This window comes from Antedon mediterranea, chromosome 1, assembly GCF_964355755.1.
Source record: "Antedon mediterranea chromosome 1, ecAntMedi1.1, whole genome shotgun sequence".
Classification (NCBI taxonomy): Eukaryota; Metazoa; Echinodermata; class Crinoidea; order Comatulida; family Antedonidae; genus Antedon; species Antedon mediterranea.
Genome location: NC_092670.1, coordinates 22,574,905 through 22,601,542, shown reverse-complemented (window position 1 = coordinate 22,601,542; position 26,638 = coordinate 22,574,905). Strand labels below are relative to the sequence as shown.

The 26,638-nt window shown below is 33.2% G+C and overlaps 2 protein-coding genes and 1 pseudogene across 2 annotated transcripts; all 3 read right to left on the bottom strand.

Moving 5' to 3' along the window:
* Positions 1–259: 259 nt before the first annotated feature.
* Positions 260–10,931, bottom strand: LOC140063101 (polycystin-1-like protein 2). The gene is made up of 14 exons (XM_072109537.1): positions 10,820–10,931; positions 10,224–10,362; positions 9,229–9,421; positions 8,508–8,816; positions 7,956–8,333; positions 6,958–7,740; positions 6,496–6,731; positions 5,945–6,300; positions 5,020–5,142; positions 4,089–4,373; positions 3,271–3,593; positions 2,613–2,868; positions 2,027–2,296; positions 260–1,775 (listed from the first exon to the last, which is right to left on the bottom strand). The coding sequence occupies exons 1-14, from the start codon at positions 10,887–10,889 to the stop codon at positions 1,633–1,635; spliced, it is 3,864 nt and encodes a 1,287-aa protein (XP_071965638.1). The 5' UTR covers positions 10,890–10,931; the 3' UTR covers positions 260–1,632.
* LOC140063704 (5S ribosomal RNA) lies at positions 4,824–4,941 on the bottom strand (annotated as a pseudogene).
* A 4,911-nt stretch (positions 10,932–15,842) lies between the features above and the next one.
* On the bottom strand, positions 15,843–25,343 carry LOC140043038 (uncharacterized). The gene is made up of 6 exons (XM_072087737.1): positions 25,247–25,343; positions 21,622–24,666; positions 16,832–16,994; positions 16,406–16,504; positions 16,009–16,159; positions 15,843–15,884 (listed from the first exon to the last, which is right to left on the bottom strand). Exons 1-6 carry the CDS (start codon positions 25,341–25,343, stop codon positions 15,843–15,845), a joined length of 3,597 nt encoding a protein of 1,198 aa, XP_071943838.1.
* Positions 25,344–26,638: the final 1,295 nt, after the last annotated feature.

Sequence of the window (26,638 nt, the reverse complement as noted above, 5' to 3'; positions counted from 1 at the left end):
ACATTTTATTTATAAACATTGTAAATTTTGTTTGGGTTGCACATGGAAAAATAGTGTTGGCATAAGCAAAATCCCAAGCGAAGAGTAAAACCGTGTGATTGCATTTATCAATCTTTTTGCTTTAGTCTAGATAGTTAAGTACTTAAGTGAACAACTGAGGATTTTATAATCAAACCAGTTCTTATGGAAAATTACTTTTTAAAGGTTATTTTGACTAGTAAAACGATACAAATTAAACTTTTACTATTTAGCTTGCTAAAATTACTTTTAATGAAAACAAATGCAAAGTACAGAAATTAGTGGCTTCTTAAAGTTTGTGCTAGAAGAGAATTATAATAATATGTAAAATGCAAACTCTTGACAACCTACCACATTATTAAATGCTGTGTTTTTTTCTTCATAAAATCAGAATGCAATTTGTATTGAATAGAGTTTTAATTTAAATCTGTTATATTTTACTATTGGAAATGAACATTTTGACTATCTTCTAATAATATTCATCATGAAATTGCACAGTATTGATCAAAATCAAGTATTTTACATCACAGGTGCAGTTTACTTATATCATCATGTAATAATAAATATGAAAGAAATGGAGTAAAAGTTCTCAATTGAACTTTCTTGTCAAACTGCTTTCTTACATCAATAATAATAATTTGCCCAAAATATTAATTATACTCTTAGAATACATTTAAATAGTATGCAGACTTGTAAATCCATTTGTTTTGGTAGAAAGCAAACTAATAATCTGCAGCATAGTTACCAACCATCTTGCATCGTGCAGGATTGTCCTGCATACACATTTTAAACAACATGTGTGACCACATATTTGTCTATGTGTGATAATTTTTAATTACTATTTGAGAGGAAAATGCATTAAAATTAATTTGTATATTTTAAAAGTATAAAATAGATACATAGCAAAAATGTGTAATAAAAAAAAAAAAAATGCAAATAGTTTTTCCATGGTTGTTCAGTGTGACGTGGGCTCAAATATTTTGTGTTCGAACTCCCCCTCCCTCAATGTGTAGTCTATCATGCATTTCAAATCTTTCAGGTTGGTAACTATGTGCAGTCTTCTGAAAGTCTGGAGTGAACAGCCAAATACTTCTGGTATCTAGACTAACATAACATTGGCATTTATTACAGTGACCAAATATCTTTACAAAAACTGATCTTCTGGTGAAAATTACTTTACTATAGGGAAAAAGGTGTTTTTAAGAGTTTAAAACAATTTGTAACTGACGTTGAATCGCATATCATTTTAGTGAGATTATTCCAAATTGTCAGGTGTTGTGAAATATCTGAAAAATAGGTAAATTCTGTTCCGAAACATACATCCGTTTCCGAACATTAGCCATAATGAGAGTATTCAGTTTTAGGAGAATTCACAAGAATTGTGACCTAAACAACAAGACACAGATATACAGTTTTCAACCATCTGTGCATGCCTACATGTGTGTGCTTGTACAATACCCTTCAAAACAAAACTTACAATCTTTGTCTTTACGAATCTAATATATATATTTACAATGAATTAATATTTTATTGTACTGTTTCTAACTTTTCTGTTAGAAAAGCTTTATTTGACAATATGCTTCTCTCTCAAAAAAGAGGCATATTCAATAGCCGTTAAGCAACAAATATCGGACGTTTTGTACTCTTTTCAAACCCTTGAACTTCTTTTTCTTTTCGAATAAGGTCATTTAGTTTGTCAACCATTAGGAGCAACTTTTGACTCATGGCATCGCACTCAATCTGAATGGGATCCACTCCTAAAAAAAATAACAGATAATAAAAGACATTAAGGATAGCTTTGTGTTTAACATTTCTACTGTTTATTATAAAATGTAAAGCTCTGTCTACACCATCAAACTTTATGTGACAAAAAAATGTGATGTGCCCATATATGGACATGATGATGTCATATCACTACCATATTTACATCATGAAGTCCGAAATAAAAATAAATGAAAATTGCATTTCAGAAATTCATGATGGTTGTCACACACTCCAAATCACATACCTTCTATGTATGTATGTTTTCTACGAGGCACTTTTCTAACTCTTTTTTCCGCAAAACCTGTCCAAACCTTAAATCGTTGTATCATAAACTCAACGATTTCAAGCGAGTTCTGTCTGCGACTTGTTTCAGCTCTGGTCCTTGCAAAAGCCTCATTGATGATCGTTAGGAACATGTTCATGAGAATGAAGACAATCATCAAGATAAAACTGAAGAAGAATATTGGTCCCAAGACCCTGTTTGTCTGTGTCATAGCCTCAAAGTCAAATTTCCCTTTAAATAAAAAAAAAATATTACATTTATGTATTTGTTTACACATTAGGACTTTCATTCCATTCAGTGATTGCATTTATTATTCAAATCTGCCAATATAACCTCCCAGACTGTCTAATACAGTTTGCCAAACCCATTTATAATACATTGTATAATTAAGGTATTTGTTAACGATAAAGTAGAAATCTTCTTTGGGACACTTCTTTTCAAGGGACACTTTCCTGTGAAACAACGAGGGGCACTATGGCAAAATCTTGTTCAGGGGACACTCCAATTAAAGGAATTGGTTGAAGAAAAAACAAAATAAACCACGTACCTAATAATGTAGAGAACAGAGACTCAACTGTCCCTATGATAGACCGGTATGTTTGAACACCAGTGAAGAAGATCATGTAGCCTACTGATGCATAAGATGCAAATATGATGACAAACATAACAAAAAAGTTGAGTAACTCTTTGTAGCAGGAACCAATTGTATTGGCAAGCATCAGCATTTTACGGTTAAAGCGCAGTAATTTTAAAAACTTGATTGTAGAAATGAACAGAATGAATCCCAGTATGTAGTAGTATATCTAGAAAATATAAAATTCATTTTACTGTTTTTTTATTATTTCAGTCGATGTGTAATAATAATATTGTTTTTATTCACATTTAATTTGTGGACAAATTAATGTGACCTTAACCACAATGTTAGAGAATATGTTAAAATTGCAGCCAGATACATTTTAATTTAGGTACCTTCCTGTATAAAGTAGTTTTAATGATGGCATTTAGCTTCATAACATTATTTAAGATAAGGACAGCAGATGTCATACACAACGCCAACGTTGTGCAGTAGTAGCGTTAACAACTTCATTACCTAGTTTAGATGCAAAGGCATACACAACACCTTAATACGCCATACGAATGAACATACCCTTTCTCTAATAACCGAATAAGTTGCAGGTATGCTTGAGAACACAAGCTATCCTTACCTGATCCAACTGTCCAAAGAATTGAAAGTTCATGAATTCTCGGATGTTTTCCTCTCGTTTTGCCAACAGACTCTCATTAATGAAATATCGGTAGACGAACACAATGAAAGCCATCAACGATAACGACAAAACAATGAACTCCAACAGGTTACTTGCATTTTTGAAGTAGTTAAACTTCTGTTTTCTGAATAACATGATTTCTCTGAAGAGGTACCAAAGAATAAACAAAGCAAAACAAACTTCACACAAGATCACCAAGAAACTGGCAGCACTTGAGTAACGATCCAATAAAACAGGATGGAAATTGTAATGTGGTATAGCACCTATAAAAGAACATTATTTAAAGTCTCAGCAAATGAATTGCAATAAGTAATTTTTTTATGTAAAGCAAAATTAATCTCTATAGAGTAAAGTATATAGAAAGGAATTGCAGAATTATAAATGCGAAAAAACAGATCAGATGAAGCGAACACATTGACAATCAACTTGTCATTGGCTGTAAGAATCTGAGGTTGTCCATTTTTTGGTCTTAATTTTGACCGGAAAGTGATGTACCAGCACACCGGGGGCCTCCTATTGTTCTGAAAGATGCATCAGGTTTTTAAATTGAACTCAGCATTTAAATTTAATTTAATTTGCTCTGTCTACACTATCAAACTAGTTTGACAAAATGACCAAAAAAAATGTGATATGCCCAAATATGATAGTGATATAACATCATCATATGGGCACATCACATTTGTTTTGTCACATAAAGTTTGACAGTGTAGACAGAGCAGCTTTAGAATTTATCAAGAAAATAAATCTGCCAGTAATACCTCCAGTCGGCAAGAACTCTGCAATCATATATGCAACGCCGTACAGATTTGTCGAAGGATTAAATATTGAAAACTCGAAAAACACCGCTCTTGTATGTTGATCTACCCATTTTGTAGATCGTAGATATTCTGCGATTTCCAAGGCATCATCAAGAGTGTAGCCAAGTTCAGCAACATAGCCACCACCATTATACAGGGCATACGTACCCCAGTATGGAAGTGAACCCAGATCATACCAAGACTTGTATCTCCACATGTTTTCATTTCCAACAGATGATGTTGGATCTAAAAATAATTTTGATAAAAAGCGTAAGTCAATAAAAAAACAGAATCTCATTTGACAGCCCACAAATTAGAATTTTATAGAGAATAATTTGGCATTACAAAAAATATCACTTAAATTTTGAACACTGCTTAAACACCCACACATAAATTCAATACTAAATTCAGACGTCACTAACTATAGTGACCATTCACCAATTACACACATATTTTGCTTAAGTAGTATTTTATTTTATTTTTATTTTATTCAATCGAAACCAACAGCGATAATTACCGCCACTAACAGGTTTGATGCAAACAAAGCCAGGACTGTTTAAAGCACCTTGATTGGTCCTAACATTGATCAAGGGCTTCTCTCGTCCAGTGCCCACCTTGACCAGAAGTCTGAGGCAGATACTAGATGCAGGGGCTGCCAGCAGTGCTGATTTCAAATGCCTAACGGGACCCCAGCTCCATATACAGCACCCGTTATTCCCAGATGGTCTCCCATCCAAGCTCTAACCAGGCCCAACATCGCTTAACTTCGGTGATCTGACGAGAACCGGTGTTTCAACGTGGTAAAGCCGTATCTTCGTATTCAGAAGATGGGAGAATTTTTAAAGGGCAATTCTCGCTACTCAAGTTATGAAAATATAACATTTAAACTTACGTGTTTGGTTCTTCAGTGGAATCCAATGTTCATTAAAATGTCTGGTATCTTCAGATGCGGAGCTGTACTCAGGTCGACAATTATCAATAAGCATGTGCATTGGTGAAGAAACAACACAGGCATCTGGTAAAATAATACAAATGCAAATTATTGGGAATAGTTTTTGTTTTCATTCTGGTACACCTATAAATCAAATTAATTATACCTATATTTATCATCAGTAAAATATTTAAAAAATCAGAAAGAGATGAAAAGGAAATACATAAAAACTTGAAATGAGCTTGATAAAAGTGCACCCTGAGATTTCTTCTTTTTCACCTTACAGTATGAACCTGCTGTGATAAAGATTCTCTATCACTTATATATTCAAACAATCACTGAGTATACATCTAAATATTTTATATTACACAGTGTTTTACATACACAGTGAAAATGAATCTGATATATCTTTAAGTTTGGTTCCCAGAAAGACAAGTACCTGTATGTAGCTCTACACAAGTTAATCAGCCGAACTTTCATTTATGATCGGTCAACTCACTTATATTGCTATTTATACCATTGTGTTGCATCCAATTGGAAACCAAGCACTAAAAATTCTAGTACTTAAAACCAACCAAAAAAAGAAGTGAAGCAGTGGGTTTTAAGTACTAGAATTGTTAGTGCTTGGTTTGCAATTGGATGCAACATGGCATATTAGCAATATAAGTGAGTAGGTCCGGGTTTAACATGTTTATTGTTTCAAACAGTATTGATAATACCACTTTTGGTGAATTAGGTGAATCAGAACAAGTGTTCAGGACTTTTTTCTAGTATGAACAGGAGATTGTTGCAAAGATGTATATTCTATAGTAATAGACATTTTATACCCTGAGCTATCCGTTAATCTTAAACTTTTCTTTCGCCTATGTTAAAAAAAATGATATACCATCTTTAACCCTGAGCTGTCTAAGCCTTGCTACAGAAGTCAACGATGAGGTACGATCAGCTACCAGGTGCTCCACAGCACTCTTAGGGTCTGCTTGACCATTGTAGGAGACGCCAGCATACAGGCTTGGCAGAAACACATTGTTGGTGTAGTTCCAGAAATAATCACGTGTTGAAACCTTGGTAAAATGCATTTTTCCATTGTAAGAGGCTTTTACAAATGTCTGCACCATCGAAGCACGAAGAGAGTAATTATCTTTACCAATGTTTCCAAATGCAACTCCCATCAACAGACATAAAAACACAGCATAAACTGTGATTTCTTTCAGTATCTCATGCATCTTAATTTCTTTCATCCTACAGTATAATAATTAATAATATAATCATATTAATCATCATACAAGAGGATTTTTTTTTTAAAAAGTCCTAGAATCAGACAGAATCTGAATCAAGGGTGGTAGGCAAAAATCTAACTTCCAATTCACAATTTCAATTATCAAGCAGTCTTATAGAATTTGTGTATGAACTAGAAAAAAAACAAACAAATCTGACCTAATATCTCTTTGATCTCTAATCTCATCTTGATCTGGGGGAAGTGCACTTGCTACTTCTGCCATTCGCTTCTTTTCGAACTCCTCCAGCTTACTGGGGTCGTCAAGGTCTTCCTCCTTCAATTGCTCATCATGCAAAAACTCTTCGTCATTCTCTAGCTGCACATTTGTTAATTCATCGTCTTCTTTGTCTGGACTTTTGATTACGAGGGAGTAGAATGTGGCCAACAGCAATACCTGTCAAAAATATTAACAAATAGTACATATTTATAGAAATAAAGTTTCATTTTGTTGTGGTTTCACATATGCTTTAATTTGTAAGACTAATAGTAATGTTAATCTTAATTAATTAATTATTTTACCTTCAATTTCTATTTTTAATTGTAAACACTTTTGCATGATGCCTAAATGACCTTGTATGTCCCATCTGAAGCTGAGATAATGAGAATAAAGTAAAAGTTACCTTTATTGGTTGGTTGATGAAGATATCTTGAGTTAGTGATATAGACATTGTTACGACCCATTCGCCAGCCTTCTTTGATCCAAACTCTCCAGCAACTTCTATGGTGAGCCAAAACGCCAATCCAATCGTCATCCAAGCCAATGCCCATGCAACATATTTACACCACCAAGGTAGTGGTAACGATGACTTGCGTCTTTCTTTCATTTTAGATGGTACATATAATTCAACACGAGATGTACCGACTTCAGATCTAGATGGACTTTCACCTTTGACATTTTCACCATTGATGCTTGATTCTAACAGATCTCGTTGTAATCTGAGATCCTCTTTCGAAGAAATACTGGATGTTTTGAAACTTTGCGGCTTGAATCTTGCTTTTTCTACGTCATTTCGTTTACAACAACCACGTTTTTTTTTTAGTCTCGGACGCGAAAGACGAAATAGTTGAACGATAATCAGATTTATCGGGAACACCATCAATGTGCTGATAATACCAATAACGAGTTGACCTGTTGAGAAACTAACTGGTCCAAACGAAAACGAAGAAGATTCATTTGCTGTGATATCGATGCCATAAAAAAGAATGTTGGCCATCATAGTACAAAAGAGAAGTGACAAACAGCATGTGGTTCTTTGACACCTGGTGAAGTTGCTTTTCGGAGGACGCATAAAAACCGACACCCAAAGGTGACTATCTGTAATGTTTCGCCTAGTCCGACTGTGAAATAAATGCCCAAAACTTGTTAGTTCACTCTGCCCTGCAGTCGGTACTATACGCTCAATCTGAAATATAGACAAAAAATAAGCATTGTGTTCGATTACAATCTTGAAATAAAGGTAAAAGAATGCAAGTAATAAGCAGAAGAAATAAAACTTTATATAAAGTCAATTCCTCAATGAATGGGTCAAGTATCATGTTTCCAGGTATTAGGGTTCTTCTGTGGTAGGAAGAAATAACACATTTGCAAGAGTTTTTCATGAATGTTGACTGTACTAACCTGGCCATCATCTTCCTCTAGGGCTAGCCATCGATCCAACATAAAGTAATACGTTCTATTGGTTTGAATGTCCTTAACAGACACACGGCTCAAGAACCATTGCGGACTATGACCAGTGTTATCATGCCAGATTCGAAGGTGCACCAGCGTACCTAATGTCTGCTGTACAGTCATCAGAAATGAATCAATCCCGCTTCGTTGAAGGATTGGTCGTTTCTTATCTTTGATGATACGGATGCCTGTTTCACCTTTCTCACCTTGAAGGATGAAGGAAACATTGGCAGTGGTAGAAGACTGTCTTCTCACCCCGGTGAATATTGTGATCTCGTACTTGTACGTATGTCTTGGGTCGTTATCAGACATTGGAGTAATGCCAGCCTGTAATAACAACAATGTTAACTCTGTCAAAATACCTGATCTAAGACAGCCAAAGTATAAGACCCAGATTAAAAAAAAAAAATTAAATCATCCAATGTTAAAATATCCCATGAAAGCTCATGATATTATTATACTAAAAAGTAAATGCATTATCAATTTTGTCTCATATCTTACCCTTGCGACATCTCGTTTATCTTCTTTGCGCGCCCAAATAATGATAACAATATACGCACACAGACAGCAGGTCATGAAGGTGAAGACAACTGGATTTTCACTCAGTTTTGTAAATGCCGAGTTGCGTAAATTAATCGAGTTCATTGGTACTGAAAACGATCCTCCGACGGTAACAAGGTTTTCTTCTTGTTCCGACTCTTGACCATAATTTTCAATGCTTCGTTTTGACCTTTGATGACCTTCACTTTCAGACGGTGCAAGATAGTAACAAAAACATTGAGTAGTGTCACGTGTTGAATCTTTGCCAACCTGTAAGTACAAAATTTAAAATAAGGGATCATTGCAAAATTAGTCTACTGCAGTTGCTGCAGTAACTACATTTTTATTGCAATAATGTATGGTTTTAGTTTGATTTGACTGCAACAGTATGTAGTATAAAAAAATAAAATTATTAGCTTTTTTTGTGTTTCTTGGTTTCCTTTAAATTTCTCCATTTTCCATTAACATTTCGCACATTTTGATAACTGTTGCAAGACTCTTGTAGCAAAATAACTTCTATCATATCATTGAAATTATCATAAAAATTAAAACATATCCACAATTTCTGAAAGATATTTAAAGCTCTGTCTACACTATCAAACTTTGTGTGAAAAAATGTGATGTGCCCATATATGGACATGATGATTTCATATCACTACCATATTAGTTTAGTGTAACATACCTCACACTCTATATAATGCCATTCTGTATCTGATGAGCTTCTGTAGTAACATTGAGAGGTAAACGACGAGATATTATAGTACATTGGTATAAATTCTTCATTTTCTTCATCGGGAACGGTGTCATTTCCTTTGCTGCGTAACCGTTCATGTCGGACATTTATGTATATATCCGAAGATGCGTTGGACAAAAAACTACAATTAAAATTTAAAAAATAACAGTTTCAATATAAAATTGACAATATGGTTAATTTTATTGTATTTATTCAATAATTTAAAAATAATGCATGATTAGATTTCTTTTAATTATTCATTGAGATGCTATACCTGCTAGAAAGTGAACTTGTCGAACTGTCTAGCATTGGAGTTTCCTCTATAGTTATATAATCTCTTTGGAAAATTTAAAAATTTAAAACATACAGATGAAACATAGGGCCTTTTCAGGCTTAGTAAATTTACCCGTTAAGCTTCATGACCAAAGATCTCTGAGTTTGGTGTGTAGGCAACATACCTTAGTAAATTATTAAGCCGCCTTAAAGCCTGTTTTCCAATCAACGTTGAGTTGAAGCAAGTTACAGATTCCATGATTTTACAGGAGTTTTTCGCCTTTTTTGTACACTTTTAAGGTTTGATATTTCAAATTAAATTATATTATAAAAGCTATTTAATTTAATTTTAACAATCGGATTGATTATTATTTAATACCACTATATTTTCATTTTGATTTTATTTATTTAATAATTTAAACTAAAAAAATTAATTCATGATTAATTTCCTTTAATTATTCATAGAGATGCTATAACTGCTAGAGATTGAACTTGGCAAACTGGCATTGGAGTTACCGGTATAGTTATATAATCTCTTTGAAAATTTTAATTTATTGCATGCAACAATGTACAATTGAAAACATACAGATAAAACATAGGGCCTTTTCAGGCTTAGTTAATGATCAACATACGTGGGTCAATTATTAAGCCTTAACATGCTCATTCAGTACCTGTTCATGACAGTGTTTGAAAAGAAACAGACTGTGTCGCCTGTGTGTCTCATCTCTGTCTCATTAAATTTGAATACATCAGAATCATTAAGAATTGCAGTCACACTTTGTATCAAAGTACAGTTTAAGTCATGATTGTCTGTTACATTAAACAAAAGAATAATTGTGTTAAAAATATACAGTAGTACAAGTTATTACTTACGCTTAAATATATAGTATATTTGAATATATATCCCAAATATATATACCAAAATTAATTTTAAGTTAACTGGGTTACTCAATTGCCTACTAAAATGCACGACCGATACATGTGCCAATTGAGCGGGACAACTTTTATTTCCACTTAGCCATTTGGTTATGTTAGAAAGGCAATTTTTGGTGAAAAAATGTTTTTTAGACAAATTTTAACCAACGTAATAGACCACAAGGTCACAAATGAAGACAAATTCCAAACAACATACTCTTTCTGCACACATTTTCAATTTTAACTCTAAAATTCAAATCTAGTTTTATCTGCTAAGATTTATAAAATGTTTGAAACAAAGCAAGTTAATTGCTACTCGAGGTGAGAGAAGATTAGAAGGTCTTCAACTTACCTTGAGTGGGTGAGGCATTAATTTTAATATAAACTACAATTGTATAAGTATACGAATACTCAGGTTTCATATCTTTCTCCCCTCTGCTTATCACAGTGATAGAGAGAGCCGTGTGTTTTGCTGTATCTGAAATTTATACAACAATTAAACATTCAGTGTAAATAAATTAGGATATCATTATCATATAACTGTATATTTAATGCTTCTCAATTTGACTGTGAATTAGATTAGATTAGATTAGATTAAATAGTAACATGAAGTGGCTTATTAGAAAATTAGCAGACAAACTTATAGTGTAATGTCGAATATACATATTTTGCTTTGCTTTTTTACTTTTTAAAATTATTTACAGGTTATAAATACATCAAAGTCTCTCAATTATTGATGCTAGCCAGGTGTCCTTTGTTTAAAAAAAATTAGTTTCTTTCAAGGCTTTCAAGATCACACGTCTGAAAGGAACATGAGGACGATGTCATGCGTGAGAGACGTTTGTACATCCCGCTACGGCGCCTGGACTATTCCATTTTCCTTTCGAGAGGTGTCCATATTGGGAAAATGGAATATGTAGAGTCTATACATGTAGGGATCTTACGAAAAAGACAGTATACCCTAGAGTGTATATGTCTAGTTTTCCAAAAAAATGTTATACCAAATGTCAAAAAGAATTTGAACCTCAAGGGATAGTTCCATTTTTCAGAGTTTGATAGTGGATAGTCAACTGTATTACATAAAGAAAGGAGTATACTGGAAGTAAGTACACCTATGGGTAAAAGAGCTATAGATACTTGTTAGAGAGACACGCCATTTGACAATAGTTATCTTTGACAGATCCTCTCTCCTCTCTCTTCTTTTTATGTTTCATTGAAAGGAATAAATAAAATAATATAGAGCAAATCCTACATACCTCTCAACATTAAATCATCTGGCGTGAAACTACTTGATACAGTTTCAAAAAATTGATAGTTTGAGGCATTCTCACTTGTCACTGCAAACTGCTCTTCTCCCCTATAAATATTAAACTCCATCGGCTCAGTCATGGATGTGGCATAAACTTGTTGTCCTGTATCATTTTTCATGTTGATTGAAACCACTGATCCTCGGAGGCTGGTGCTATTTCCTTGGCTAAAAGGATCATTACTTTGAACTATAATCTATATAATAATAACAAAAGTTGCATTCATATTAGTCTACTATAGATTCCAGACTGCATTTCGACTTAATACTGGTAAAAACATATAAACATTTTGGCACACATGGCGTTTCATATGTATAATACTTGATCTTGTAGTTTCAGACAAACATGGAAATGTCGACTGGAATATGGTCAAGTCTACATTTGTGTAGTTTCTTTGTTAACTATACAATCATTTTATTTACAATCATCCACAACACTGTGTAACAAGCCCATAGCCAGAGCCAGACGCACACGCCCCTAAAGTGCATAGTCTAGTTATGATGATTTTGCCCTTCTGTAGGAAAAAACCCTCTATAATATTTCTGTCTAACCATCACTTCCACTACTCTGCTGAAATAGGAGTTTCATTTCATTTATTTTGTCAATTATAAACATGGAATACAATACAAATAAGCATACAAAAGATGATCACACAAACATGTGATATAAAGCTGTGTCTACACTACCAAGCTAGTTTGACAAAAAAAGTGTGATGTGCCCAAATATGATAGTGATATGCTCAAATATGGTAGTAATATGACATCATCATGTCCATATATGGGCACATCATATTTGATGTAGACAGGGCTTTATGATCTGTACAGAAGGTAAAAGGCAACATACCCTGGTCTCTAATTCTGTTGTACTGTCATTTCCGCTTCCGATAATTTCTTCTACTTCAGGGAATTTTGTGATTTGATTGTCATTCTGATCCGTAAAATCATAATTTACTAATTATTGAAAAATACATAAAAATGTTAATAATTATCAATATATATAAATGCATTAGGCTTTGCAAATAAATAAGAAAAAAAGAAATAAAAAATAAGAAATAAACATATTAAGTAAATTCATAAACAAATTATTTACTTACCATTTTCATCTCGAGTAAAAGATTTGGCAACAGTGACTGCCATCACGTCTGTGTTGATTTTAACATTTTTTTGTCCAGTTACCATTACGCCTATCATGGTATCAATAATAGATGTTACAACCTCAATTCCAGCTGTTGCCGACTAAAATAAAACAGAATAGGTACATTAACAGGTGTCTGATCATTTCGGCCGCCAGTCATTTCAGCCGCCGGTTATGGAATTGCCAAATTCATGAAACGCCAAAAAGGACAAAATATGTATTGTTAATTTTGGCCACCAGAATTGTAATTATTCTTGAATATGTATGACACGCCATGCGTGTTAAAATGTTAATATTTTACTAGGCCTAAATACTGTATTATTAAGCCGAATCGGCGGTCTTCAATTCCAGAAACAGCAGCGATATAGCGTGCAAATTGCCATCACTACAGTGAATATTAATGATATTTTTTTAATAAGAAGGAGGTGATGCTGAAGTTTTTTTTATGTGTCAGTCAAAAACACTTGACTTGATTCATATTAAAAGAAACACATTTTTACAAAGCACACGCATCTTCGGGACTTGTAAAATAGATAAAAAAATAAACATTAAATCAATATTCATTTTGACCAAAATATTCAGGAGGTAAAATACTGTAACTAATATAACTTTAAATCTATGCCTACGGCAAAAACAAAATGTATTTAGCCCATTGCACAACTGATCTCTAGTTTAAATGACCATAATTCTCTGTGGCGTTCCATAGACTTGATAAAGTTATTTTTTTTCACTGTAATACTGTACAGTTAATGAGTTATTTCTGGCTATTTCAATTTGGCGCGCCATACCTGGCGGCCGAAATGATCATGCCATATTTTGTCCCTTTTGGAGTTTCATGAATTTGGGCGTTCCATAACCGGCGGCCGAAATGATTGCCGGCCGAAATGCACTGTGACCCATTAACATCTCTCTTGCAGGTTGCACCAACATCCAGACAGGAAAAATAATGAAGCCACTCCTCATGAGAGGAATTTATTGTTTTGAATTTTGGTTTTGACACCTAGAGACTAATACTATGAAATGAGTTTGGTATACTTGCCACAATTTCACTTTCTGCATTAGTTGGTACTCCTATAATAATAATAATATTTTCAAATCATAAAGTGAATGTGTATATGCTGTGTTAGAAGCATTTCCAAATAATGCAAGTATTACGTTGAGCATTGTGCTGCATCCTAGCAGCTTTCATTCACACATAATTATTTAGCTTGTCAATAGGGTCTTTTCAATCCAGAGGCCTATCAATGAAAATGCTATTATTAGAATTTCATCTGCTGGGTTATATCTAAAACAACCTTTTCTTCAGTAACAGCTTTTATTAAGTAAAATAAAAGTCTGATAAGTGTGCTTACCAAGAGAACTAAATACCAGTTTTGCAGATTCTTCAAGGTCTTCCGCCAATGGACTCTCAGCTTTTTGTATTGTGGTTGCAAAGGTTGATGCCAAATGTATACTTGTATTCTACAACAAAATCTTTAAATTAATACATACAGCAATTGCAATAGCATATATTTATAAAAGCTTAAATAAAGTAAAAAATTAGGTTGTATTTATTATATGATAAACATACCCGTGCCATGTCTGTTAATTCATTGGGAAAGGTCGTTACATGTTTAACAGCAGATGCCATTAGTCTAAATATTCCCATATCATACGCTGGTTGCAAGGAAGCCATCGTAGTTAGCATATCTTCCCGAGTGAGACTTATTATAATAGAAGTATTAGATGACTCAGGTACTACAAATAAGAAAGAAAAAAAAACTCAGCTGAAGCAAGACAGACAAGCAACTATAAATCATTCAATTTTTTTCATTTTCAAAATGAAAGAAAACAACAAAACTCAAATATGACCCGCAGCCCATGCGCATTTAATATTAAAGAGTACATACTTCCAAACTGAACACTAAATAGCACAGTGCATACATGCTCCAAGTTCCACGTTTAACACTAAAAGGTACACACTATACTTGGTTTAATTTAACACTGTTCCAAGTTAAAACTACTAAATACTGTAGTAGTGTACATACTTGTTCCAAGTTTGCTACAATAGTTTAAGAACTCAGCAGTTGAAGAGACAATATTTGAAACTTCTTTTGCTTTCCCTGCTCCTGCCAACACCTTCAATTCATCCGCTAGTCCATAAGTTATTTTCAATGCATTTTCTTCAGTACAGTTCAGAGGAACAACCTTAAAAAAATAATTGGTTTTGTAAAAAGAAAACCTGTTTTATACAATCCTTACAATTTCTTTACGGATACTATATATGGTTTTTTAAAAACCCCAAAGTAATAGAAAAAATCAACTTTCTAATCATGTTATAAAAAATGAGAAAGTATTATTCATATCTAATTCTGCAACTCTGCAAATGGTAAAATGATTTTTTTTTCTGGCTAACAACCGTACCAGTTGAATCACTCACTCTTAATGTCCCAATTGGGATGAAAATGGACTATTACTACACCTTTACTTACAGTTATGTTTAAGAATGTGTCCTTAAATGATCCGTAAGTGTCAGCCACTCTAGCGCGAATAGTAACTATGTAATTATTCGCCACTGAACCTGCTGGAAGATGTATAGTTTTGTCCATGCTACTGTACTCCTCTGAAAAAAGTATTATAAGTGTAATATTATGCTTAAAATGCAAATGTTTTAGGAGGGTCAGTGAATAAATGTTTAATGAGAGCTTCTGTATAGGTTTATGTATTGAAATAAAACAGTATATAAAAATACATCAATAACAGTGTTGTTTAAAAGCCTAAGCCAAGCATTGTGAATGTACTTACCATTGAAAAATGTAAACCAGTTTTGATCATCGGTACTATATTGATATATGTAGGTCAAAGGTGTATCAACATCAGTAAAATTAACACAATTAACAATAAATTCAGTTATTGTAGCTGTACCATTTGTAGGAGTCGCACTACACGTTCCTTTTACTGGTACATCGTTGACTTCAAAACTAATATATGATATTCCTGAAAAAAATCAGAATAATTCTATGTAATAAAAAACAAAATGGCTGAGAGATGACAATGTTACATCATTCTTTCTTATAAAAGAATACAAACCTGAATTGCCGAAATTGGCATTTCTTGATACTCTTAATTGTATACGGATCTGTTGATTCTCCTCAAATAAACCTGGTTCAATTGAGAGGTTTGAAACATTTGTTCCAGTTCCAGAATAGAGGTTTACTTTCCTTTCAAGTATTGGTTGGTAGCTTCCACTCGCTAAATAGGATACTTCCCACCTACAGGTAATTAAAACAAAAAACACTTTTGTGAAAAAAACATCATTTAATAAGGTAATATCGATTTTAATATATATTACAATTTTTGCTATTTAATATCTTGTAAATATAATAATTATGTTAATGATATTATATTTTTAATATTCAAGCAAATGAATTTCTTTAAATAATTTTACTGATTACAAGAACCTCAGAATATACAAAACAATACAACAAAAATGAAAAAAAAATGTATATAATTTATACTTGTAGTAAAGCGTAGTTCCACGACGTTTGTTCAATTCCTTTGTTTCTAGAGAAGACCGATTTGTTGACGTCTTCTTCTTTTTGCAATTCAATTTGCACCTTAAATTAATTAAATTGCACATTAAAATTCATTTTTTTAAAATCTGTTGTTCGAAAGCTCTGCAAATTTTTCTGGCTGTTTTACTTTTGATTTAGATTTTGCTTATTTTATTTGTATCTCCATTGAGATTCAGCCACTGATACCCACAGTATTGTCATTTTTCAATAATTTGCCTTGGAATTTATATATGTATATATTATAAACAAAAGTTTATTAGGAAATTAAGGATAAAGTTTTCTTGACCCTTATATCTTTTTTTATCATAAAATTGCCACTTAGTTTCTAGGTATAGTTCCTGAATAGTGTAATAGTATATTAATACATACGCCATTTGTATCTCAGGTGGTTCACCTTCCACAACATTAAGTATCTGAATGTACTCTTTTCTTCGATCACCTTTACGCACCACAAACTTTACCTCGTACTCCATAAGCCAGTACATAGCACTGGTATTCAATGTTAGATTAGCAGCTTGATAGGATAATTTACCTGTTGAAAAAACATTTAAACATTGACTTAATCAGGGCACCTTGCTGAAGAATGTAGTGTCATGTCCATGTTTTTAAGAATTTTATAGAAAATCAATATTGTTTGAATCCTTGTTGTGTAGACTTTAATGAACTTAGTGTAAATGCATTAGACTCAACCTTAGCAGAATGTCAATATAACTTAAAGATGCTCTCCAGATAGAATGTATTCTGAGATGAGAGCAATCATATTGTACCCAGTAAAATACAGTATTCTTATTTTTTAATTTTTGTTAATTTATACGAAATAACAGACTGAATTGAAGATTAAAATGATTAATTGATGAATAATAATTTATTCATTCACCATTTATATAGTGCCAATCGAACTATATAAAACAAGCATGGGCTTCACGTACCAAAATGTTAAAGATTTAAATACCAGTCTGGTACTACTATTGTATAACTGTAAATAGAGTAATGATTAACATGATATACCTTACATTAAATATATCTACTTTATAACGAAATAAAGAATTTTTTTTTTAGTTAAGTATACTGTAGTATAGTTTTTTTTTTTTGTTTTTTTTTTACGCTATGTGAATGTATTTTTATATATATTATTTTGTATCATGTATTATTGTTATTACTAAACTGTAGTAGTCTGGTACTACTAATGTATCTATATATAAATTTACGTAAGGGCAAAATTCGGTAAATCGCGCGTTATTTCTAGAATGTTTACTCGATGGTATATAAAGTTGGTTAGAATCTAGGTACTGATTTTAACCACCTGATGTAACCCTGTTTACTAATTAAATTGAGTTAGATAATTAGTTATTGACAATTAAAACGAATTTAGGTTCAACGATTTGCCCCAAATAGGGGTGTTTTTCGATCGTGGTATACACTGTCTAATGGATGTCCGTCTTGAAAAATACCCGCAGACAATAATACGAGGATGCTTCGCATTTTCCTATCTCCTCCTACGATAATTGTTTTTAATGGCTGAAAACCGGTTGAACAGCTCGAGTACAGCATCATAATGTTGAAGACAGGCCGATTTTCTTTAAAAAATAATATTTTGATAGATTTAATATACGTTTATACAAATGTATTGATTTGCGATGAATGGAATATTCCAATCTCTGTTCCACAAGTGTCTATTCCCTCAGGCGTCGTAAAGGCAAGTACTGTATACTCATAACAGAAATTCGATCCATTTTTTTTTTCAATCTGTGCTGTAGAGGTTGGATATAATTTTGTTTTAAACGGATAATGAGCTAGCGTTTTCAATCGCCGTAAATTATGTACAAATCTTTATTATTGCAGTTCAACAACCCACATCATCATCACCCTTGCCTAACTGGCATGAGTAGCGTTGTTAAGCCAGTAGAGGATAGGCCTACGGTGCATCACATGCCCTAAACGCAGAACAACTTTGGTGGGTAGGGTAGGAACCAACTTAAGTATGGATTGGCTCTAAGAAACAATTGAAAACCATTAGGCCTACTATTTAAGTTGAGTTAGATAATTTAATATTTATTGACGATTAAATCGAATTTATGATTTTCCCCGAATAGAGGTGGTTTTCACAAATTGTTTTACATTATATAAACATACACGTCGTAGTGATGTATCGTTACATGTACTGTACTATTTCAATCGAGTAGGACGGTGATAGTTTCAACAAAGTATTATATCGTAATGTTTTACTGTGTTTAGTGGTATATTATTTGTAAAACATGAAAACAATTAATATTTCGTTACTAAATGGACAAAGAATATATTTAAAAATTGTTCCTCTTTGCACCCATCCTCTTCCCCATCCCCTTCCCCATCCCTCAGCCCGAATGTTACATACAAAACACAAATTAAGTTTGTTTAAATTTGACTTAAACAATTGGTCTCATTTTCTCAAGTTTCTCTTTCGGAAGTAATTCCCAGGGTGCTAATTTTAGTTGAGTACATAAATCACAGTGTCTATTTATTTGTTCCTGTAAACGACATGTATTATTGTCCTGCGGTACGTACATTTGAAATCGCCAGTTTTTAACGCTGAAATTATTATGTATTCGAGAACCATCTGTGGGCATGACCTAGATGGTACGCGAGCGAAGCGAGTTGTTATCAATTATGCATATGCCATAATGGCTTTGATAATTATCGTAACATATTTCACTAAAAAATTAACAAGCTTTGACTTAGATTTGATTGGCTGAATCTTCGGTAACTGTTGTGATTGGCTGACGTGGCAATGTCGTTCCACTTCCGTATTTTGAACTACCTGTACAGCGACCGTTGCTGCATCAAATCCATTATGATATCTATATATAAATTTACGTAAGGGCAAAATTCGATAAATCGCGGTTTATTTCTAAAATTTTTACTCGATGGTATATAAAGTTGGTTCATACTTTCGGTACTGATTTTAACCACCTGATGTAACCCTGTTTACTAATTAAATTGAGTTAGATAATTAGTTATTGACGATTAAAACGAATTTAGGTTCAACGATTTGCCCCAAATAGGGGTGTTTTCCGATCGTGGTATACACTGTCTAATGGATGTCCAACTTGAAAAATACCCGCACACAATAATACTAGGACGCTTCGCATTTTCCTATCTCCTCCTACGATAATTGTTTTTAATAGCTGAAAACCGGTTGAACTGCCCGAGTACAGCATCATAATGTTGGAGACAGGCCGATTTTCTTTAAAAAATACTATTTTGATAGATTTAATTTACGTTTTTACAAATGTATTGATTTGCGATGAATGGAACATTCCAATCTCTCAGTCTGCCAGTTTGGTTTAACACAAGTAGGTAAATTTATGAGCCCTTGGAGAATAAACTTGCAATACTTTGACAATACAGTACTGCAAATACCTATTAACCATTTTTGGTCGTCATTTGAATCGAAAATTTCTTACTGTGAATACTGTTAGATGTAAAAAAATATATACTGTACAAACATTTCTTACTGTGAATACTGTTAGATGTAAAAAAATATATACAAATAAACTTTATTACTGTGATTATGGGTAGGCTCTACTGTTAGATATATAAACACGTAATATACAAATAAACTTTATTACTGACAGTTGCTTCTCAACGTTTGCATTAATTAATAATTACAAAAAATATAAACGTCGTAGTGGTGTATCGTTACATGTACTTTACTATTTCAATCGACTATGACAGTGACAGTTTTAACAAAGTATTAAATCGCAAATGTTTTACTATATTTAGTCACCGTTAGTGGTATATTATTTATAGGCCTATAAAAAATGAAAACAATATTTCGTTACTGACGTGGATAAAGAATATATTTAAAAATTGTTCCTCTTTGTACCTATCCTCTTTCCCATCCCTCAGCCCTAATTGGGTTTCTTTAAATGAATAAACAATTTGGACTCATTTTGTGGTAAGTTTCTCTTTCGGAATTCCCAGGGTGCTAATTTTGGTTGACTACATAAATCATTGTGTCTACTTATTCGTTTCTGTAAACGGCAATGTATTATAGTCCTGCGGTACGTGCATTTAAAATCGCCAGATTTTTTACCCTGAAATTACTGTGTATTCGAGAACCATCTGTGGGCACGACCTAGATGGTATGCGAGCGAAGCGAGCGTACCATCTAGTAACTATAAATACAGTAATGATTAACAGGCTATACCTTACATTAAATATATTTACTTTATAACGTTATAAGTATAGTATAGTTAATATTTTTCCGTATTAACTTATGATCTTATGTGAATGTATTTTTATATATTATTTTGTATCACTAAGTATAATTGTTATTACTATACTGTATAGGAAACCATTTCAATATTAACTATCATGATAATTTTAATATCCTCGTCAACAATTATTTTTGCAACTACTTCCTCTTTATGTATATATATATAAATATATTTAACTAAAATGTATCAACTCATGTCAGACAAATATTGCCACAGTATATAGTACTAATTTTAATTTAAATTAGCTTAAGTATCCGTATCCGTCATTTTATGTTAATTGTGTTCAATATGGATGCACCACTTCCTGTGTGTGCCACCGATGTAAAGGTGCAATTTCCAAATAAATTGATTGAATCATTGCTTATGGCACTGTGGACTAAAGAAGTACATGATTAAATTAAAATTTATTTTAAAGATGTATTGTCCTTTGAAACACAAAAAATGAAGGTCAAAATATTCTAAATTTAAATGGCCATATCAAAGTAATATTCAATTTATTCACTTTAAATCGAAAATTCGAGGCGAAAACAACAAGTTAACGTAATTAACAGGTAAATTAATTTGATTACATTTCATCTGGAAAATCGTCGCGAGCGAAAGTAAACAAGGATTTCAAACCACAATTATGCATTTAATTATGCATGGTGCTAATTAGGATTGTTTACAACTCAATACGGTTGAGAAGGTGTTCTAATACAGATCGTGAGAAAGTTTTATGCATTCAGAGTAGCCAAACAAGCGTCTTGAATTGATATGTTTTGATCAAAAACTTTGTTATAACTATTATGATACTTCAAAATGACCCTCTTTTTTTCGAAATCTTTATTTTTTGGAATTGGTCAAAGGGACAATACATCTTTAAATAAATTGAAATCGAAACAATTAGTCAATAAATGTTACCTCCTGGTTTTGGGACATCCAAGCCTCCTAATTTGCCAAAGCATCCTCCAACATCTTCAATATTTTCTTGATAGTATAAATCTCTGTCTTTTACTGTTGAATTTCTCAATAAAACTTCAAAATCATCATCCCATTCTTCAAAAGTTTCAAGTTCGTCAACATGAATGCTTTCATTCAAAAATTTCTTTCTTGCTCTTCGACACAACCACGTAAAATTCATACCAGTTTTATCATGTTCATCAATATCAGGATCGTGTGTTAATGTCAAACCATCTAAATCAAAAGTGCCCTTAGTCCAGGAAATAGTGTGGTACTCCCCTCCTACCACCTCAACTGATAAATTAGTTGGAATTACTTCTATATTCACAGAATCTTCACTATAAACACCGATCTCTCCACCTAACATTGTCACTCTCAGTTCAAATCTGTAAATACCATACGTAAGTTTTTTTGGTTCAATAATCAGTGTTCCTAATCCGCTTCCAGTAGTGACTGTATGAGACGACAAATCTACCGGTATTTGATTTTCATCATTGCCCTCTTTAATAAAGCCCTTCCATTCGTAAAGAGTTAAATCGGTAGATGAACAGTTGACAGTAACAGCAGACTCAACTTTAATCCTCTTTGATGCTTCATATTGACGAATATTAAGATCTTGATTACATTTTGTGTAAGTATCTCCACATTCGTTTACGCCTGATACATCCACAATTGGTAAATAACATGGATATTTAGTTATCAGCTGCGCCACTGTTTTGTTAACGTAAGATACTGTATTTACACCTTCATACTGTATTTCAAATCTCCCGTACTCATAAAATGTATTTGAAATCTTGATTGTTGAATCAGCATTATCGTTATTCACATCAAACCAAAGTTGCAAAGAGTCAATAGGCTCTACATCTTGAAAATCTGCATATTTTTCTTCACACATTGCGTGTGATCCATGGAAACGTACACGTTCTGGTTCTGATAGCTCACTTATGAAGTCAATCCGATAGCAAGCATCTGTAGCCACTCTTCCCAGTTCAAGTATGAAATCTACGGTTGAGTTCACAAGCACTGCATCAGATCCTGTTAATCTCAAATCAGTTACAACCTCTTGAACATATATTTGTTTGCTTGCTACTTCACTACTCACTGGGTTCGATGCATTCACTGATATTATATATGAACCCGGCTCTGAGTACTGATGAATTTCTGTATGTTCATTTGTTGTCTTTACAGCAGTTGAATCACCAAAATCCCAGGTATATTGAACATGCGATCCAGCACCAATTGTAGTAGTCACAACAACCCAGTTTCCTAATGCCACATACTCTTCCTCCAGTAATTCATCAGTTGTGTTTGTGGCATTCTGACTGTCAATGTATACATCTGAATATTGTACTGTTTGTTTTAACTGCTCAATACCTTCCAACACCAGCATATCACACTGAAACACTACATTGCTAACATGATTCCAAATGGTAAGATTAATAGTGTAACTGTTGGAAGTAGAATATTCATTGTTCACTTTCACAACATGTAACATATTGTTTGTGTTTTTCGATGTTTCTACCACTCCATGTTCAGACACATCTGCCAGCAGGCACATTTCCTCCATAGGGCAAAGAGCAGATCCGTCGTCAAAATCAATTGTAAAGTATGCATCTGTGGGCTCTTTAAAAATGTCATTACGATACACATCAATTGGTATAACTACATGTGATGGTTCACCTTCTTCGTTAATTCCCAATTTATTTAAATACTGACATTTCAATTCATAAGCTTTTACAGGGTACTGAACAGTAACATTGGCAAAGGTTGATGTTTCACCGATCGAATTTGTCGCATTTACTGTTACATTAAACACACCTTTATCACCAAATGAATGCGGAACAGAAATTCTATATTCAGATGTTTGTTCTTTCGTTACTTTTTCATCATCACCAAAATCAATAGTATACTGAATTCGTGAGCCCCAGGTCACCGAGATGTCAAACGTGACAGATTCTTTAACTGGAGCATAATATTCAGCGTTCACATTAAGGCTAGTAATCACCGCTTCTAAATCAACTGTGCATGTACGTAAGACATTGCTTATTTTATTATAAAGATAAACAGAGATATCATATGTACCATAAGTTGAAAGGTTAATTGTATGACTTGCAGATAGGTTTTCATCATACTCAATACCAACCATGTTCATTATAGTTTCACTTGCGCTCAGCCGACCAATCACAGTGTAATTAGCAAACACGGCATTCGGAAGGTTTATAGGAATCCCAGTGAATGAATATTCTACAGTGATATTCCATGGTTCCTGAAAGTCAATTGCAACGACATCATCACAATTCAACTGTAGCTCATCCGTAATATTATTCTGGACAGAAATCGTTTCAGAAACATTCATGACGCTGATATTATTCCAGCAATGAAGGAAAATATCATACTCGCCTAGGCTGTTGATCTGATGAGTAAAAGATATTTTATCCCCATCACTACGAAGCATTAAATATATTGAAAATTCTTTTTTGGTGGTATCATTTAGCTGTACATTACAAACGACATGTGACCCTCTCGACATATCAAATTCAATTTGAAAGGGATGACCTCTATATGCAAATTCCGGCACGTATAACTTCAAGTCATCAATTTTATATTCAACTGAGAGGAGAATATAATCCTTGGCTAAACTTAACACATTGCTTCGTATCATAGTAACATTTAATAAATCTAACTCATTAAACATTTCAGTCGCCATGGTGAGGGAATAAACAACGGTTTGTTCAACTTGATAATGTGTCTCTGTGATTTGGGTATAATTGACTCCATCTATAAACAATTCAATACTAGAATTGACACCTGAAAATACTTCTGTTGCAATAAGAATCTTACTGCTTCCCCATGCAATAGGATTTTGGTTCATAATTCTAAACCCAGTAATACGCTCATCGTACTGTATATTTGTTGAGATGTTGGATTCGCTGACGACATTCTCTGACTGTATTGTAAGCGGAAGGTTAGCTGAATGGGCACATTCGAAACTAACAAAGTTGATGCCTAACAAAAAAATAAATAAAATGTTTTTATTTGTAGACTGTAGATATCCAGCATTCATACCACTTGGTATGAAGTGCCCAAATTGTTGGCACAGAAGATTAAGTGCTCTATTTTCAACTCAGTCCCTAAAAATAGATGCTTACCTTATAAGGAGGCAAAGAGTATTTACTCGTAGAGGCTGCCTCCTCTCATAGTGTTTATGTGTGTGTCATATTTTTGCTTGAAAGTGTTAAGTGTTATGAAACAATATGGAAGGGTAATGAGTTCCATGTGTTAATGATACGTAAATCAAAGAGGCTCTACTAAAGGTATTAAACCGAGGTTTACACAACTTAAAAGGATGACCTCGTGTAAAATGGCCAGCAGAATTTTGGAAGGTAAAAAAGTTGGAAAAACAAACATTTTCGAGACCATGAACAATCTTATAAGTTTCAATCATGTCACTTCTACTACGTCTATCTTCGAGTAACGATAGACCCAACCTAGAAAGCCGTTCCAAAGCAGTCAATCTTTTAACTCATGACATATTATGACCACTTACAGTAAACGTTAATTATTTTGTATATTAACAAAAATGTACCTTTGCAAACAAGTAATCCAATTTTCAAGAGCACAGCACCTTCAAAGTCCATAAAATTTATTTTGATATACTCGGCTATGATTATGCCATCAAACATTTGGTACATAAGGCCATCATGTGTTTTATGATATGTAAATTTCTGAAAAATACAACAACTTGTTTAAATATCTTATTGAAATATATAGTGGAAGGTAGAACTGTTATACCCAAGCTTAGATCTATAATTTCAACTTATCGAGCAGTTTAACTATTTCAATCATGGTTAGAGTAATATTCTCCCCATCAACTCAAAAACATTCATTAGTACGTTTACCTTGATTTCCCCTTTTTCATAAAGGAATTTCCAAGAAATTTTGTCTACACTGTGTTGTACACAAAACTGTCGTTGATCACTTGAATCCATGTTACTCAATAAAAGGCCTGATAATTCCTGTCTCCCAAGCAGTACGATTATCACCCATGGTTCATAGCGGTCCTTTATTGAAATCCAATTTTTACCACTTGAAAATGCTGTTCTTGTAGTGTCAATTTCGATCATTTCATGACATGTCTGTGGCCCTGTAGTTAACACAGAAAATGATATGTAATAGATTTTTAATCCTCTACAAATTAACTAATCCAATTACAAAACAACCAAACTACTCACAAATAAAAAATAGAACCAATAAAATTCACCAAACCAATTAAAATTAATAAACTTATCCATCTAATCTCCATAATCATACTTACTCTCGCAGCCTATTAGCTTAAAAGTTTGTGGTTCATTGACAACAGGCGAAGCACCGTCATATGTGTAAACCAACCTCAAAAAACGACAGATTACTGGGTAACGAAAACTGTTCAAAACTTTCTCTTTAAATACCTAAGGGGAAAAATAATACAGTGTGGTATCAATCATAAACATTACCAAACTTTTCTCAACATGCCCCTTTTTATCTGAAAAGGTCGTGCGCACAAAATAGCAACCTAATAAAATAACATTATTCGCCACAACCCGCTGCCAGGATTTTGTGTGAACGACCAGTTATATTTTGCTGTGTGAGAGCATGATGGTTGCAGTTAACAAGTAAATAGAATAAACATGGTCTTTTTTTCCCCTTAAGCTGTTTTCACATTGGATTAGGTCCGACGCCCTGAGGAAAATATAACAAGCAGAGTTTGGTGTGAATGATCCTGAACCCATTTTCAACAATATCTTTCTCAGGGCACTGGACCGAATCCAGGCGTGATGTGAAAGTAGCTTTAATCATATAATTTGACAATATACTATCAGTTAGCCTCCACCATATAACATCTAAAAAAATCCACAAGAACAAACCTCAATATCTCCATTATTGTCCTGAACGGGCTTGAAATTGTTGTTATCCATTGAGTATTCCACATGGAATATGT